Source organism: Cricetulus griseus, chromosome 3, assembly GCF_003668045.3.
Source record: "Cricetulus griseus strain 17A/GY chromosome 3, alternate assembly CriGri-PICRH-1.0, whole genome shotgun sequence".
Lineage (NCBI taxonomy): Eukaryota > Metazoa > Chordata > Mammalia > Rodentia > Cricetidae > Cricetulus > Cricetulus griseus.
The window spans coordinates 78741546-78757866 of record NC_048596.1 but is presented as its reverse complement, the minus strand read 5'-3'; the positions used below and the strand labels follow the sequence as shown (position 1 = coordinate 78757866).

The 16321-nt window shown below is 47.0% G+C and overlaps 1 protein-coding gene across 1 annotated transcript in view; it reads right to left on the bottom strand.

The window, feature by feature from the left end:
• Window positions 1–3958: 3958 nt before the first annotated feature.
• Cog7 (component of oligomeric golgi complex 7) overlaps window positions 3959–16321 on the bottom strand; it is a 64949-nt gene continuing 52586 nt past the window's right edge. The window contains exons 14-17 of the mRNA XM_027410249.2: window positions 15250–15333; window positions 13908–14022; window positions 6537–6680; window positions 3959–4477 (exon numbers count right to left, since the gene is read on the bottom strand). Coding sequence (XP_027266050.1) covers window positions 4311–4477; window positions 6537–6680; window positions 13908–14022; window positions 15250–15333 — 510 coding nt within the window. The 3' untranslated portion in view covers window positions 3959–4310. The remainder of the gene's footprint in view (window positions 4478–6536; window positions 6681–13907; window positions 14023–15249; window positions 15334–16321) is intronic.

Below are 16321 nucleotides of genomic sequence, written 5' to 3'. Positions count from 1 at the left end.
TCTCACTGATCCTGGCTTTCACAGACTGGCTAGGCTGGCCAGTCAGTGAGTTCCAGGGATCTCCAGCCTAGTTCCCTGTCTCCAACCTAGTAGTGCTGCAGTGACAGACCCAGGCCACTGTGCCCAGTTTTGTTGTTGTTGTTGTTGTTGTTTTCTTTTGGTGTGGGTGCTGGGGATCCGAACTCAAGTCCTCTTGCTCCTGTGGCAAACACTCTACTGAATGAAGCATCCCCTGGCCCTCATGCTGAGTATTGTACAATCCTCATTTCGCTCCATCCTCACAACCTGAGAGCAGTAATCTGCCATTTTCATTTTTTGTTGTTTTTGTTTTGAGACAGGGTCTTACTATATAGCCTTGGCTGGCCTAAAACTCCCTATGTAGACCATGCTGGCCTTGAAATCACAGAGATCTGCCTGTCTCTGCTTACTGAGTGTTGGGACTAAAGGTGTGTGCCACCACACTTGGCTCACAATATCCTATTTAGCAGGTAAGTAAATGGAGGCTGGAAGAAGCAAAGACATCCACAATCACTCTACTAGTAAGTGACTATCATGGCTTGAAAAGCATCTCTGAAACTCATATTGAAAATTAATAATCCTACCATATGCTGAGTTGGGAATATAGCTCAGTGGTAGAGTGCCTGCCCAACACATGGGAGACCCATTCCCAGAACTAAAGCAAGCAAACAAAAATACCCAGAAAATACTTTGGTGATGGCATTTGGAGTTGTCACAATTGGGTGATAAATGGGATTAAAGTTATCAGAGTGGGCATTACTGGCTTCTATTTTTTATTTACATTCGTGTGTGTGTGTGTGTGTGTGTGTGTGTGTGTGTGTGTGTGTGTGTATACAAGAGCACGTAACAGTGAGTAGAGCACGGAACTCATGTATGTGGAGGTCAGAGGATAACCTGCAGCAGTCCCCTTCCACCATATGGCTTGCAGCAAGCACCTCTGCCTCCCTGGCCACCTTGAAGAGCTGCATTAGTGGGGTCAATAGGGGAGAGAAAGCTGAGTCTCACCACATGACACTTCTGCCATGTCACGACATCTGAATGCTACCAAATTCCAGAACCTTGAGTTAAATAAACCTGTTTATTAGGATGGGGTGGGGTGGTTTGTTTATTTCATGTGTATGAGTGAGTGCTTTGGCTGTGTGTATGTCTGTATGCCATGTACATGTAGTACCCGCAGAAGCCAGAAGAGGGCATCAGATCCCTCTGGAGCTAGAGGTGGTAAGGAGCCATATGGGTGCTAGGAATCAAACCCAGGCCATGTGGAAGAGCATCCAGTGCTTTTAAGTGTTAAGCCATCTCTCCAGCCCTTGTTGTTTTTGAGACAGTGTCTCATACAGCCCACGCTGTGACCGGCGATGGAAGTCATCAACTAGCTGTTCTGGAAGAATCCGTGGAGAGAGGGGAGCCACTGACCCCAGAAGAGGTTCTGCTCACAGACACTTTGGAGCTATCTGCCATGTGCAAGACAGAAACCACATTGGAACTAGGTTGCCGTCTTTACTCTCAGGAGATGGAAAGGGCCAAGCTGCAGGATGATAGCTTCATTATTAAGGCCCCATTATTAAGGTAGTTCTGACCTGTCAGCCCAGCCAACCTATGCCTGGTCTAGATGTTCTATCCTTCCAGGGACCCCATGAGCCAAGACAATGTATGGTTTTTCCACTTCATCTCCAAAAGGGAAGCTAGGTTAGGTCACTGGAGACTATGAATGAACAAAGAACATGAACTTGCCATAAGTCATTGCTCTCACTACATCTCAGTGACTCTTCAGGTGATCTAAATAAGAGTTGGGAACCATCATGGGGCCATGGAATCTGGCACAAAGAGGGAGTGGATTTCCTTGAATCTAGCCCCAGGTCATCCTTCTAATGCCTAATGCTTCCCACTGGCTCCAGTCACCACAAGTGTGTACTACCAGCAGTACTTGTGACTTCCTGTGCTTCCAGGTCTCACCTCTTCCAGGTTTGACTCCTGCCAGGGACAGTCTGTGACCAACCCATGAGAAACCAAAGTATTTTTCTTAGGGCAAGGTCACAGCTGATATTGTTGTCCATGCCAGCCAAACTAGTTCCCAAGGTATAAGGACAGTCTCAGTGAGACGCTAGCCCTGGTAGCCTCATGGGTGTGGTGCACCACTCCGCAGGGTGGCACAAGCAGGCTGACCTGCTGGGATTAAGTGTCCCCACACGGTGTGCCTCCCAGGCCACATGCCTGCCTCACAGACCTTGTGTCACCTAGGTCATGCACCTCCCACACAGTGTACTAAGAAGACACCCTGGCATTGGGTTATGAGTGTAGATACCATTATCACTAGGCTTGCTCTTAACTCTAGCTTGTCACAAAGCAGTTGGCCTGGGGAAGTCCCCAAACTTATCTAGATTAGAGATATCAGCCTATTCCTCCCAAGGCTATAGTGGGCTTCTCTAAGAGACCCCAGCAAGGAGTAAAGCTTCACCCTTGGGACCTTGGCTTAACTTAGTTCTGACAAGCAGCCCTCTCAGAGGCAATGTTGCCACTCCCACTTTCCTTACCGAGAAGCAGCAGATTTGAGCCAGGCATGGTTGTGTATGCCCCTAACCCCAGCACTGGGGAGGCTGAAGCATGAAGACAGTGAGTTTAAGGCTAGCACTGGCTACAGAGTGAAAAAGAAGTCAGACCTGGTAGTGCAGGCCACTTCTTTGAGAGGCGCAAGGACAGTCACAAGTTCAAGGCTTGCCTGGACTACAAAGCAAGTTTGAATCAGCCTGGACAACTTTGTAAGACATCACCTCAAACTAAAATAAAAAGGGCTGGGACAGTTCAGTGAGAATGCTTGCCTATTATTCATAAGGCTGTGATTGGATCCCCAGCGACACTAAATAATAAATAACCTACTTTGTTCAGGGTAGCCATCTGCTCAGCACAGAGGATAAATCCTGGTTGCTTTAACCGGTGTTTCCCTATTGAATTTGTCCTTCTGGGAATCCCTGAAGACAGTTTTGGTTGTCCCAATGAGAGCTACATGCCTGGTAGCTAGTGGACAGAAGCCAGGCTGATGTAAGGAACAGTTTCCCAGCAAAGTTGTTTGACCCAAAATGCTACAAGAGTTAAGCCTGAGAAATACTGAAGCAGGTCCTGTTCTCCACTTTCCCAGTACCCCTTGCAGCTGGGGCCATACCTTGCAACCAAGAAATGGCCAATACGACCTAGAAGTCAGCAGGGGCTGGTGGGGCATTGCTGATTACATGGAAGAAGGGAGAGCCATGTCCCTCCAACCCATCCCAGGGTCTCTCCCTGAACACAGGTGTGACAGTCACACTGCCAGGGTCACCTGCCATGAGCACTGGCAAAGGTCCCTACTCTGTCCAAGTCCTACGTCAGCTGCTGGATCCCCCACCCTCTGACTTCTCATTGTGGAAAAATTAATTCCTCTTGGCTCAAGTCATTCAGGCAATGTTATTTTCTGTTACATATAAGCCAACTACAGCCTTGACAAGTACAGATGCAATAGACCAAAAAGATAAGGGGGGAGGAGATGAAATTTGCATCATCCTGTAAATTTTAAAAAGGGGAGGTGGTAAGTGAAGTCAAAATTCTCACCACAACCTGTTAGATCCTGTATGATTCAGCCCTATTCCTCATAACCCAAATGCCTGCTGCCTTCCTCTCCAGCCACCCTGGCTGAACTTGGCCTCTGCACTTGTGCCGTGCTTCTTCCTGGTAGGAATTCCCACTTGCTCCCTGCAGCAGATCTTCACTCCGGCCACTGGCTGCCCACCTCCTCCTACCTGACAGCCTCTTCCTAGCACTTGTGCCTCTGTCTTCTTGTCTGCCTGCTCACTGTTTCTTCTTCCTTTGCTCCCTCTGCACTGGGGAAGCCCCGGCTCCTTCACAGCCCTCCCTACCCCGTGTTCTCAGGCCCTGATCAGTGTGTGAGACATCCCCAAAGAAGAAAACAGTCTTCTCCCCATTGCAATGTTTATTAAGGCCACTTTTAAAATATTTATTTATAAAATCATCTGGAAAGTCTTCTCTGATAAATAATACATTACTTCTTATTTACAGCCGTCTCCTTGTAGATGCTAGGTCTCATGCTAGCCCAGGATGACCTCAAACTCACAGCAATCCTCCTGCCTCGGCTTTCCAAGGATTGCAGACATGCACTACCACATGCCTGGCTTCTAAGACAAGAAAGTATCTTCCACACACACTGCCCCATCACTGGCAGATGTTGAGAATGAAGCCATTCTGAGAGTCACTGAGGCTTCAGACACCAGCCCTGACCCTGTCCTGGACCCTCTTCTCAGAATTGGTCAGTAATTTACACCACGCATGGTAGCCACTGTGGCTGCAAGGCGGCGTGGTAGGCCTTTGCTGACCTGTCTGTATTCCTCAGGCTTGGCCTTCAAGAGTGTCACAATGTTCTGGAGGGTACGTGATGGCTGCAGGCCCAGAGCATCCATCACATTGATCAGATAGTCTGTGGATAAAAAGGAGACAGGGTCAGTGGTACAGTACATGGGGCCCCAAGGCCTTCCCAAATTCTTGGCACTCCCCTGCTTCTCCTGCAGACAGGTCTTTGCTGGGGGCTATGGGTATGACCGGAGCCCTGGAATTATAACCAGCCAGCATTGCCAGCTTCCATCCCCTATCCCTCTAGCACCAGTGTAAAAGGCAGCTGGCCTCTCCCTTACCCCCACCTCATGTTCTCAGCATGCAGAGAAGCAAAGAGAGTGGGAACATGGGCTTGCTGAACAAGCAAAGCCTCCCCCTGGGAACCACACACTGAACACAAGGCTGGTGTCAGGGAGGTGGCTCCACTTTCCAGCCCACTCCTGGAATGCAGATTTATTAGCCAAACTCAGATCAAGTTGGACATGATAGTGAAGAGAGACCCCTAGCTGGGCATGGTGGGACACATCTTTAGACTAAAAAGGCAGAGGTCAGTGGAGCTCTGTGAGTTCAAGGACAGTCTGCCTACACAGCCATTACTACACAGTGAGACACTGTCTCAAGAGAGAGACACAGACCTCTAGGGGTCAGTCATTCTAAAAAGCAGCCCCGGATTCTAACCTCCTGACAGCTCAGGCAGCACTGTCAGAACAGAAACACCCAGCTGCAGCCACGAGTGCCACCCTTTACCAACCCTGCCCATGCAGTCAGTACCCAGGCGCAGGGATGGTGGTGAGATGGGACAGAGGCCTTAAAAGCAGCTGTTGTGCTGGAGGGACCTCTGCATAGGCACAAGCCTCTTCCTTCCTCTTTCTGCTCAGAAGGCCTGGAGGAGCAGCACCACCCAAGCCACCCCTGGACCTCCTGACCCTCTGATTGCTACCTGGGTTCACCTCTTATCGGTCTAGACCTGAACTCCAGAGCGGGCCAGCCCCTTCCTTGTGTCTTCTTTGCCAGGCCCAGCACAGTGGTAAAAACCAGGAGGCCCCAGTCCACCATGGCATTGTGTCTGGCCAGCAGTATTGTATGTTGTTGTATGGATACTTAATTTGAATGTCTCCCATTCCTTGCCACAGGCCTCAATGTTCAGCATCCTTCCCAGGCCTTAACCTCACTTCCATATCCTCGCTCCAATCCCTACTGTATGCTATCCTTAGCACAACAAGCACACAGTAGATGTTCAAGCAGCTGGGTAAGCAGGGGAGGAAGAAGAGGAATGATAGGGACCAATGAACTCTAGAGCAATCTCAGCATCTCATGACCCACCACCACCACTGCCCCGTTCCAGGTGGCTCCTCCATGCTATTGCCTGTGCAGGCATACCAAAGGGTGTCTGAATTTCCTTATTCATCTCCGAATGCTTGTGCCTAGGAAAGTCACTGAAAGGCAGGCGATGCCTCTGGGAAGACCCAAAAGCAGAGTGAAATGAGCAGGATGAGGGACTCAGGGCAGCTGGATTGTAGGCTGGCCCCATCACACACCACTCTGAAACCCCAAGGGCTGAACCTTGCTTCTAATTCTTCATTAGCATAACAAACAGAAGTGGGAACTGGCTCAACTCTAGTCACCCAGGTCACAGCGGGGATGGGTCCCTGGGGAGCTGATTGTTAAGGCTCCTCCACCCTATCTCCAGATCACTTAAAACCTCAGGAGAAGGGAGTGAGGAAGCCATGCCCTCTGACCTGGGGCAGGACAGCATTCTGATGGGGACCATAGAGGAGCCTAGGAGATGGCCTTGTCATACAACATCACCTACCTCCAGGATTGCATAACACAAAGGATGCATGCTTGCATCAGTGCCTGACATGCCTGGTATGCAGTAAGTACTCCACAAACGTTAGTTAGGTTAGTAATTACTATGTCAGTGAGTAGAAGACCAGGCAGGGCCATGCCTGGCTCACTCCAATGCATCTCACCAAAGCCCCGTAATGGTTCTCTATCTCCATGGCCTTCCAGAATCCCTTCCACCCAGCTTCACAGTCAACTCCAGAAGTTAGGAAGAGCTTTGGGCTAACATTACTGGAGGTCAAGAGGGAAGTCAAACTTGCAACTGCTTCTCTCTTCCTGCCCAACCCACAGGCACTCACCAATGTCTGTAGCCAGCTGTTTGGTGGAGTGTGGGGTCACCTCTGAGATCTGAAGGATCACATCACAATAGGTCTGCATGGTGGCTCTGGCAATGGAGCCTAGCCAGTTGTCAGCCATATTGTCTAACTCAGGCAGCTCATCCCCTGAAAAGGAAAGAAGGTCACAGAGAAATATAAAAGATGCTTAGAAAAAGTCACCTCTTAGTGTCCTGGCTCCCAGTAAGAGCTACATGCCCTAATGTGCCAGGGAGCTAATGGGCTCAGTGGGAAACAGGCATGGGAAATGACAGAACAAGGAACCTATGGGTCCACTGATACTGGCCAGGGACAAGGAGAGCCCAGAAAAGGAGTCAATCTGGTGCAGCTACCCAACTCCCCGCAAGCCTGGGAACCAAATCAAGCCCTAGAGGACAGGACTTCCACAGGCAGAGGAGGACCCCAAGAGATGAGAGCCTCCAAAGCAAAGGTAGAAGAGGGCACTGAGGGCGCAAAGAAATAATGCATAGGGCAGGGGCCATGCTGGAACCGAGACTGAGCCGAGGGGCCCCAGCCTCTCTGAGACCACTTACCACCTGTACAGAGAGTAACAGGAGCCCTGGTTTTACGGAGCTGCTGAGGGAACCACAACCACACATAACGGCTCGTGATAATGTATGGAAAAGGGAAGTAGCAGACAAAAGCCAAAGCTGGAATGTCAGGAGACATCTGTGCCGGTGCAATGGCGAGGCCAAAGTGAGGCACTCAGGAGTACAGGGCATGAGGGGTCGTTTCTCAGGAATCATACAAGTCCTGGCCTGTCAAGTTCCTGCTAGGTCTGAGCAACTCCTCAGTACACTCCAGGCAGGAAGGAAGAGGCACGCAAGCACAGCAAAGCCAGCCTTGCAGCAAAGGCCATTCGAGTTCCATCAGCTCAGACTGCTACAGAGACAAATGAGCCACTTGCCAAATACATAGGAGGGAGGAGTGAACACAAAAATCATTTTTAAAGTTAGTATTCAGGAGAGAGCTAGGAAGGTGGCTCAGCAGTTCTCTCACAGAGAACCTACATGCATGTGGTGTACAGACACACACAGGCAAAACACCCTTATACACAAAATAAAAACTAAAAGAAAAAAAAAATGCCCAGGAGGGCTGGAGACCCAGCTCAGGCAGTAGAGTGACTCGAATGTGCCAGGCCCTGAGTTTGTTCATGGTGGCACATGCCTGCAATCCCAGCACTTGGGAGGTAAAGGTTGGAGGCAGGAGGATCAAGAGCTCAATGTCATCAATGGCTATGTAGAGTTTGAGGCCTGCCTGGGCTACACAATGCTCAGTCTCAAATAAATGAGCAAACAAATAAATAAATAAATATCATCCATGAATGAAATTCATTGTCAACAAGAACTATATAATGATGATAATAATAACTTTCAGTAATAACAATAAAAATAATAAAAAATTTCAAGCAAAACATAGTTTCACATGTGTAAGAAGACTACTGTGAATTTGAGGCCAGCCTGGACTACTTTGAGATTACCAGGGCAGCCAAGCCTTCATTAAAGGCATGTGCCACTATGCCAAGGCAAGAAGTCCATTGTTACTGGGTTTTTGTTTGTTTTGTTTTTTGAGACAGGGTCTGTACCTTGGAACTTGATATGTAACCCACGCTAGCTCAAACTTGTGATCCTCCTGCCTCTTGAATACCAAGACAATAGGCATATACCATCGGGTCCACACAATCTTGTTCCTTAAATATGCAATGTTAAAATGCTAAAAATGAAAGCCAGCACAATAGTGCACGCCTTTAATGCTAGCACTCAGGAGGCAGAAGCAGGTAGATCTCTGGAAGTTCAAGTGTAGGCTAGTCTACATAGTGAGTTCCAGGATAGCCAGGGCTATATTATATAGAGAAACCCTGTCTCAAAAACAAACAAAAGCTCATTAACTTGTTCTACACATCACCCGTTCGTTATGATGAAGATATTTAAACTTCTTACTCCTTTATAGTTTATGTATGTTGTATTAATAAAGCATTTATGTGTGGGGGAAAAAAACAAACAAACAAAAGCTGGAAACAACCAGATTATATGTATACTTCTTTCCTATTTTCTGGATGCTTAATTTTTTGAGGGGGTGGCAAGATGAATCAGTGTTTGATAAGCCTAAGGACCTAAGTTCAACCCCTGGATCCCATACACTGTTACAAATTGCCCTCTGATCTCCACATATGCACTGTGGGACACACACACACACACACACACACACACACACACACACACACACACACACACATACACTGCTCCCTCATGATAAAAACTCACCCAGCATGTTCAAGGCCCTAGATTCAATCCTAGCACCACAAAAAAAAAAAAAAAAAAAAAAAAGGAAGGAAGGAAGGAAGGAAGGAAGGAAGGAAGGAAGGAAGGAAGAAGGAAGGAAGGAAGGAAGAAGGAAGGAAGGAAGGAAGGAGTAACAAATATTGCTAGGCATAGTGGTCTTTAATCCTAGCACTAGGGAGCTAGAGGCAGGAGGATCAGAGCTTAAGAACATCCTTGACTACACAGCAAGTATAAGGCCAGCCGGGGCTATATGAGCCCTGCCTCAAAACAACAAACAAAACCAAAATATCTGCATTAACGTTGTTGATACTGTCACAATTTTAAGTACTATTGAAATTTACTGTGATGAGGCCATCCTAAATGCCCACACATAGTAAATGGTTAGTAAACATCTGTGGAGTGAGTGAGTGAGTGCTGTGCAGATATCCCTGGAACTCCTGGTGGAAAAAGACATGTGTTCTTCCTGATGCAGTGCAGCAGGCAGTACACACAGCAGCACACCTTTCTTTCCAAGGAACCTGGTCCAGCTTTCAGTCCTTATCAACCACACATATAACAACATCCACGAGGAGGTGAGACACCTGAGATTTATGTAAATACTCCAGCAAAGACGGTAAGAAGGACAGAAAAACTCAGAGCAGCTCCTAAGGCTGGATGCTGAGTTCATCTGTGGGAAATTCTTATGAAAATGAGAGTGATGTTTTTAAATTTACAAGGTATACGAAGAAGAGCTGAGGGATGTGGCTCAGTGGTAGAGGAATGCTTAGAATGCACAGCCCTGAGTTGGATCCCAGAATGGAAAAGATAGAAAAGGGGATGAAACTGTGGCTGGGATGTATTGTATGAGAGAAGAATTGATTTCAAAAGAAAAAGTTAAGAGGAAAGCACATTGGTAAACAAATGAAATAGAAATGACGTGCACAACATCACCATCCCTCGGTGATTATCGCCATTTTGATGTGTGCATAGTTTTACACACAACAGAGAAATGTGGTCTTGGTGCTAGAGAGGTGGCCCAGCAGTTAGGAGTACTTACTGCTCTTGCAGAGAACCCGGTTTAGTTTCCAGCACCCATCGGGTGGCTCACAACCACCTATGCCTTCAACCTGGGGACCTGCCGCCTTCTTCCAGCCTTCAAGGGCACCTGCACTCATGTGCACATACCCACACACACACACACACACACACAAATACACATTAAATCCTTTTTTAAAAAAAAGAGAGCTATATTCTAGGTTTTTGAAAAATGCAGGCATTCCAAAATACAGTGGAGACAGATAAATGTCCATCATGCAACTCACCCTCATCTAGAGTGGTCATTGCACCCTCCTTGTCATGCATTTCCCTAGACCTGTTTTCTTTGGGGGTTTCGGTTGCTGTTGTTTTAAGAATTTTTTTTTTTGAGAATTTCATTTTGAATGTTGTATTTACATCATTCACACACTTCCAATCCTTCCCCCTCTCTCTCCCCATCCTTTTCAAATTATTATTGTCACATACACAAAACCTACTGAGTCATTTAGTGTTGTTCCTATGTACACAAGTTAAAGGCTAATCACTTGGGAATCTAGATCTATTTTGAGTGCTTTCACAGAAAAAGGCATGAGATAGGGAAAACAAAGAATTAGTTATACCTCAGTTTTTTTCTCCTTAATGTTTCTGAAGATTTTACCTGCTAAGTGCTAAGTTTTAACTCTTTGTCATGAAGAAAATTGATAAATTATGAAGACATCTGTGGTGATTAGAATGAGAACGGCCCTCACAGGTTCATGTATTTGAATGCTCAGGCCCCAGATGGGGGAACTGTTTGAGAAGGATTATGAGGTGTGGCCTTGCTGGAGGAGGTGTGTTGTTGGGGGCAGGTTTTAAGGTTTTAAAAGTCTGTCGCTTTCAGTTAGCCCCCTCTTTCTGACTCATGGTTATTGCCTCAGCATGTGAGCTCTGTCACCGCTCCAGCACCATGCCTGCCTGCTGCCGTGCTCCCCACCATGATGGTCATGGGCTCTAGCCATCTGGAACCATGAGTGTCCAAATTAAATGTTTGCTTTTATAAGTTGCCTTGGCATGGTGTTTTGCCATAGCAATAAGGCAACGGATAAGCAGCTAAAACCATGTCACAAGATACTTACTCCGACAGTAATAAACATTGAGATCAGGTGAGCTTTTTCCCTGTAGCAAACCATTTTGGAATAACCCTCCTCCTAAACATCTGTGTTAGGAGAGTCAATTCTAGAACTGGTTCCCAGAAGGGGAACAGAGAGGCCCTCAAAGCCCTTCTCCAATTTGCATTCCATCAGCAGGAGCTTACCTTCGGTTTTCTTGTCTAAACTAAAAGCCACATCATAAATATGGCAGAACGCATGGTGCACGTTAAAGTCTGTAATTTTAGCACTTGGGAGACTGAGGCAGGAGAATCATGGCAAGTTTGAAGCTAGCATGAGCTATATAGTGAGTTCTTGTCTCAAAACAAAAACAAACAAAACAAAATAAAACCTTACATGGACATTCCATATGTTTTAGAGAACTGTATAGTCAGCATCTATGAAACATCTCCCTTGTCAGAAAAACACCCTTGTCAGAGGTGTGTGGAACTTCTGCACACCTCTGCAGGCACACCAGCAGTCCAGATGACCAGGTCTCTTGCCCTGCCCTTCAGCCTCGACGTGGGGGGCTCTTTCCCATACGCTTCCCAGTGTGTCTAGCTCCATCTGCCTCTGCACAACCAGGGTGCTGGGATTGAAGGCAAGTGCCACCATGCCCAGCTAGCCTCGCTCATTTGAACGCTGCATAGTATTTCACTGTACCGCTGTACCATGACCTGTGTCCATGCTTCTGGCAATGGTCATGTGGGTTGGCTCTAGGCTGGGGTTGTTGCCAAGTTACCAGGCAGATTCTTACAGACGTATATGAGGCACACAAGGAAGAGACAAGCCAAAGGGTAAGTACATTGTCACTTTTATCAGAAATACTGTTTCCAAACTGGATATACTAGTTCACAGCAATGGGCTAAAGTGCTCTGGTCTTCCTGCACTTATATTCCCAGTAAGTTTTAAAGATGGAATCATATTGTATATATCGTCACTGTTCTTCATACTTAATATGCTAACAACATCTAAATTCTTAAATAGTCTCTCATATTTTTAAAGTTTATTTAGTTTTTATGTATGACTCTGGCTGGCCACAAACTCAGAGATCTACCTGCCTCTGTCTCCTGAGTGCTTGGATCAAGCCACCACACCCAGCTCACTTTTCAAGTTCCTCTCATTTAAAAGTCTTCTACCTACCCCTAAAAAATTGTATTATTTACTCATATTTCAGCTGAGTAGATGTCAAATTTTAAAATTTGAACCATAAAAGCTTTTACAAAAAGCTCGGAGTGTCCCACATGCTTATGAGCACATGAGATCTAGGGAAGTTTTGTCTGTATAAATCTGGAAATAACTATGGACACTTGTCCAATCTGTTCTGTGGGACAGAAGGTTTGACACGTTCACTCAGTCCAGCATCCTGATCATTCTGCTTAATCCTCTCCCAAACTCACTAATTCTGCTTTCCGATATGTCAAAGCTGCAGCTGTATGGTTTTGTTAGTTCTCACCATGTGTCTGACAGTGTCTTCCTTGTACACCTCACTGTTGTTAGCTGACACTGCTGGGCATGTGCCGTCACAGGTCACTGTGGCACCTATTTTTTTTTAATCTTTTTTTTATTATTTGAATTAAAAACAAGATTGATTTACATGACAATCCCAGTTCCCTTCTCCCTCCCTTCCTCCCCTACCATCCCCCCCCAACTAAAACCCTACCTATCACATATCCTTTCTTCTATTCTTCCCCTGACTCAACCTTTCTGCTCCCTCATGACCTCTGCATCCTTCCTCTTCTTCCCTTCTCATTCTTGTAGCTCCCTCCCCCCTCTTCCCGTGCTCTCAATTTGCTCAGGGGATCGTGACCCTTTCCCCTTCTCCAGGGGACCATGTATGTCTCTCTTAGGGTCTCTCTTGACTTGAGTTCAACGTCATCTCATGGTCATTCTGTTTCCTTTTTAGTTGCATTTTCATGGGATGCCTTTTAGCTTCTCTCATTTTTAATCTTCCAAAGCAATTTTATCTTCATTGTGCTACTCCCTGTGAGTGGCTGAATCTTTTACATACCAAATGTGGTTTTTTCTTTACTCAAAACAATATTCAATATTGGGAATTAAGATCAGCAAATATGTGTCCCCTGCTCAACATCATCAGGTACAAATAACAAGCAAAGGGAAGCAGTTAAATGAGTTTAGAGATAGAGGGACATGTGGTGGCAGAAGCGAGCTGCAGGCAGAGGCATCCACACAGGACACACTCTGGAAAGCTGCTTATGACAACATGAAAAACTTCTTCTGAGGTGGCAGCTTACCTACTCACTTCCAAGGAGCAAGGGTACATACCCATGGGACCTTGGACTTGTGAACTCATTGTCATCACCACTAGTTGCCAAGGTCCCAGGATGTTCTTGGCACTGCTTCACCGGTTTGGGGTACTTTGTGCTCCCCACAGGATTCTCCACCCTGTTTCCAGGATGCTCTGCAGAGCAAAGCAAAGCAAGACAGCTCTTTCCCTAACCCTGGTCAGACCTCATCCCTGCCAAAGTCCCTCAGAGGGGCACTCAGCCTTTCTGAGTTCCCATTATATAGTGGGAATGTATATGTATATGTGTATGTATATGTATATGTATATGTATATGTATATATATACATATCTGGTTTTTGTTTGGTTTTGTTTTCTTTGGATTGTTTTTGGGGGGAGATCTTATTCTGTAGTCCAGGTTAGCCTGGGACTTACCATGTAGCCCAGGCTGGCCTGATACTTACAGTTGTCCTCCTGCCACAGCCTCCCACTTGCTGAGATAATAGGTATGAGCCACCAACCCAGCTCTTCTATTCTGTATTTGACAACTACATCCCTGGGAGTTTAGAGACATTTGCAGCTGATGAAATGTTAAAATGGAGCCATGAGCCCTACATAGTGCCCAATGTCCTGGACAGCAGGTGCCATGGCTTCCTGGTCCTCTCACCTTGCTCAGGAGGAAATGGCAGCTTCCCAGCATGCAAGGCCAGCTCTAAAGCGGAGTCCTCTTGAGTCACAAATGGCTCAAGATTCAAGGGCAGGGACATGATGTACTGCCCAATCTGAAACAAAAGAAAGCACTTTCAGCTTGACACTGACACCCCTAGATAATTACTTGAAAAGTTCGATTATGAGAGACAAAACTGCTAGACCTGGATGAGCACCAGTGTGAGGTAATACTACTTATGGCAATACCTCAGAAATAACCACTAAGGGCTGGGGAGAGCTCAACCAGTGAAGCAATGCTGCACAAGCCTGAAGGAGACCACAAGTTCTTCCCTCAGCATCTGTGCAAAAAGCCAGCTGTGGTGGGGCATGCCTATAATCCCAGGGCTGAGGAAACAGACAGGTGGATCCCTGGGGCTTGTTAACCAGCCAGACTAGCTCTGGGTCAACAAGGTGGCTAGCCAGCCTCGACATGCAGACTCCCTTACACATATACATATACACACACACAAATGGAGGCCTGCTCCACCCTGTAGATACATCCTTCTCGACAGTGGCTTCAATGTCCTGAAATTCATCCAGCACCATCTACTTCAATGAGGCAGTGGGCACTAAAGAACTCTGTGAGATTAAAAGCACTGTATAAAGTTGAGTTATCATTACTGCACACAAACAAAAGCCCACTAAGGTGCTAATGTTGGCAAGTGCACTCAGGAACTGCCATTTGGACTAGCATCTGGTTCTATTTCTCTCCTTGCCAAGATGGATTAGCCAGGAGAAAGAAGGGACCATACTTGGAAGCTGCTATTCATTAACTACAGTCTAGAGATAAAACTACATTGTAATTCCACACACTAGAAAACAAAGATGGCAGAACCTTCTTGGCTAATGCAGAATCACAAGAGGGAAACTTGTAAGACATTCAGGGAAAGCCCACAGCTAATACAGCATTTGTCACAAGTGGGCAAGATAGACATATGATGTCACCTGTGCTGATTTCAGGCACTTCCTTCTAATACAATTCACAATTGTTTATGTTTTACTGTAGGCATAGAAGAATAGAAAATAATTTGGCCATCTGTTCCTTGATTTCCCATGTCAGAATTTCCAAGTAGACTCAATCCTGGCACCCTTAGAGGTCACGCTGGAAGAATGGGGCAGGTGCGACGGTTGTCTTAGAATCTGAAATCACTTAAGGCTCTGCTGCATTTGCCCAGGATCTGAATGAAGATGATCTCAAACCAGGTCCACACAGCACAAACAGCTGATGTCTGCCCAGAGGGAATCAGAAGATAGACAGGGTTGTGGGTTGTGAAATGCAGAGGCATCCAAGAAGCTCTTACATTGCTGATGTACTCGAGAGGTGTGAGGCTGAAGGCAGGCAGATCATCTGTCAGGGTTTCTCCAATACCAGCTGTGTTCCAGCTCTGGAAGAGAGGAAGCAATCGGCAACATGCAACCCCAGAAGGTACGCTGTGACAGAGTATAGGGAGCTCATGGCCTTCCAGAAGTCATCCATGGTCAGAGCTGACCTGGGGGCCTGACGACACTCAGCAAGCCAGGGACATCTCTTTGAACCTCCTGGAAGACTGCCATAAGGTGCAAACCTTCAACTCCCAGTCTCACAGGTGCACTCACCGTCTCAGTACAACTACCAGGTGGACACTGATCACTTCTGCTTATCTCACTAGCAACGTGAAATGAGCTAGGTGGCCCTCAGTCTGTGCTTACATGATGGGGTCACAATGCAAAAAAAGGGGGCTGAACACAGGTGACTCCACTTCGGAACTCTAAAGAGGATGGGAGCCTCTGTGCTCTCTCAGAGACTGCATGAGGACTGCTTCTCCTGGGAGGGAGATCCAGTAAGCCCTGTGCTGCACAGAACAACCCAACCTCACTCACCAAGGCCACCCTGCCTCGTGTGAGGGTGCACTGCCTCCTCCGTGTAGCTCTGGACTGACCCAGAGCTTGGATGAAACCTGAACAGCTGTCCTCTGTCTCTCAGGTCTCCCTCTGTGAGGAAGGGCCTCAGCACCCCAGGAAACATCTCTGACACTGCCACATGAGCTTACTGGCCACCTGCAAGCAGGTCCCCACCAGCACACGTGTATCCACAGCCTCATCTTGGCACATCTTTCAAGGAAGCCCAACTTCTTGATGCCAGCCGGAAAAACAAGGCCCTTTCTGGCTGGCCTCCAGGAGTAACCCTCGAGGTCACAGTGCGGCTGCTCTCAGCAGCCACCTGGTGCCCGATCCGGTTGCTTGATCCTTTAAGCAGTATTCTGGGAAATAGAGTGACAAAGCTAACCCAGGGCTCTTGGCCCAGGCTGAGCTTCAACAGGCCTCTATGTCTAACTGCCAACTCCATCTAGTCTCTGTTTCTCTGAAGGGTATTGGTTCTTTTCTTTCCTGCCA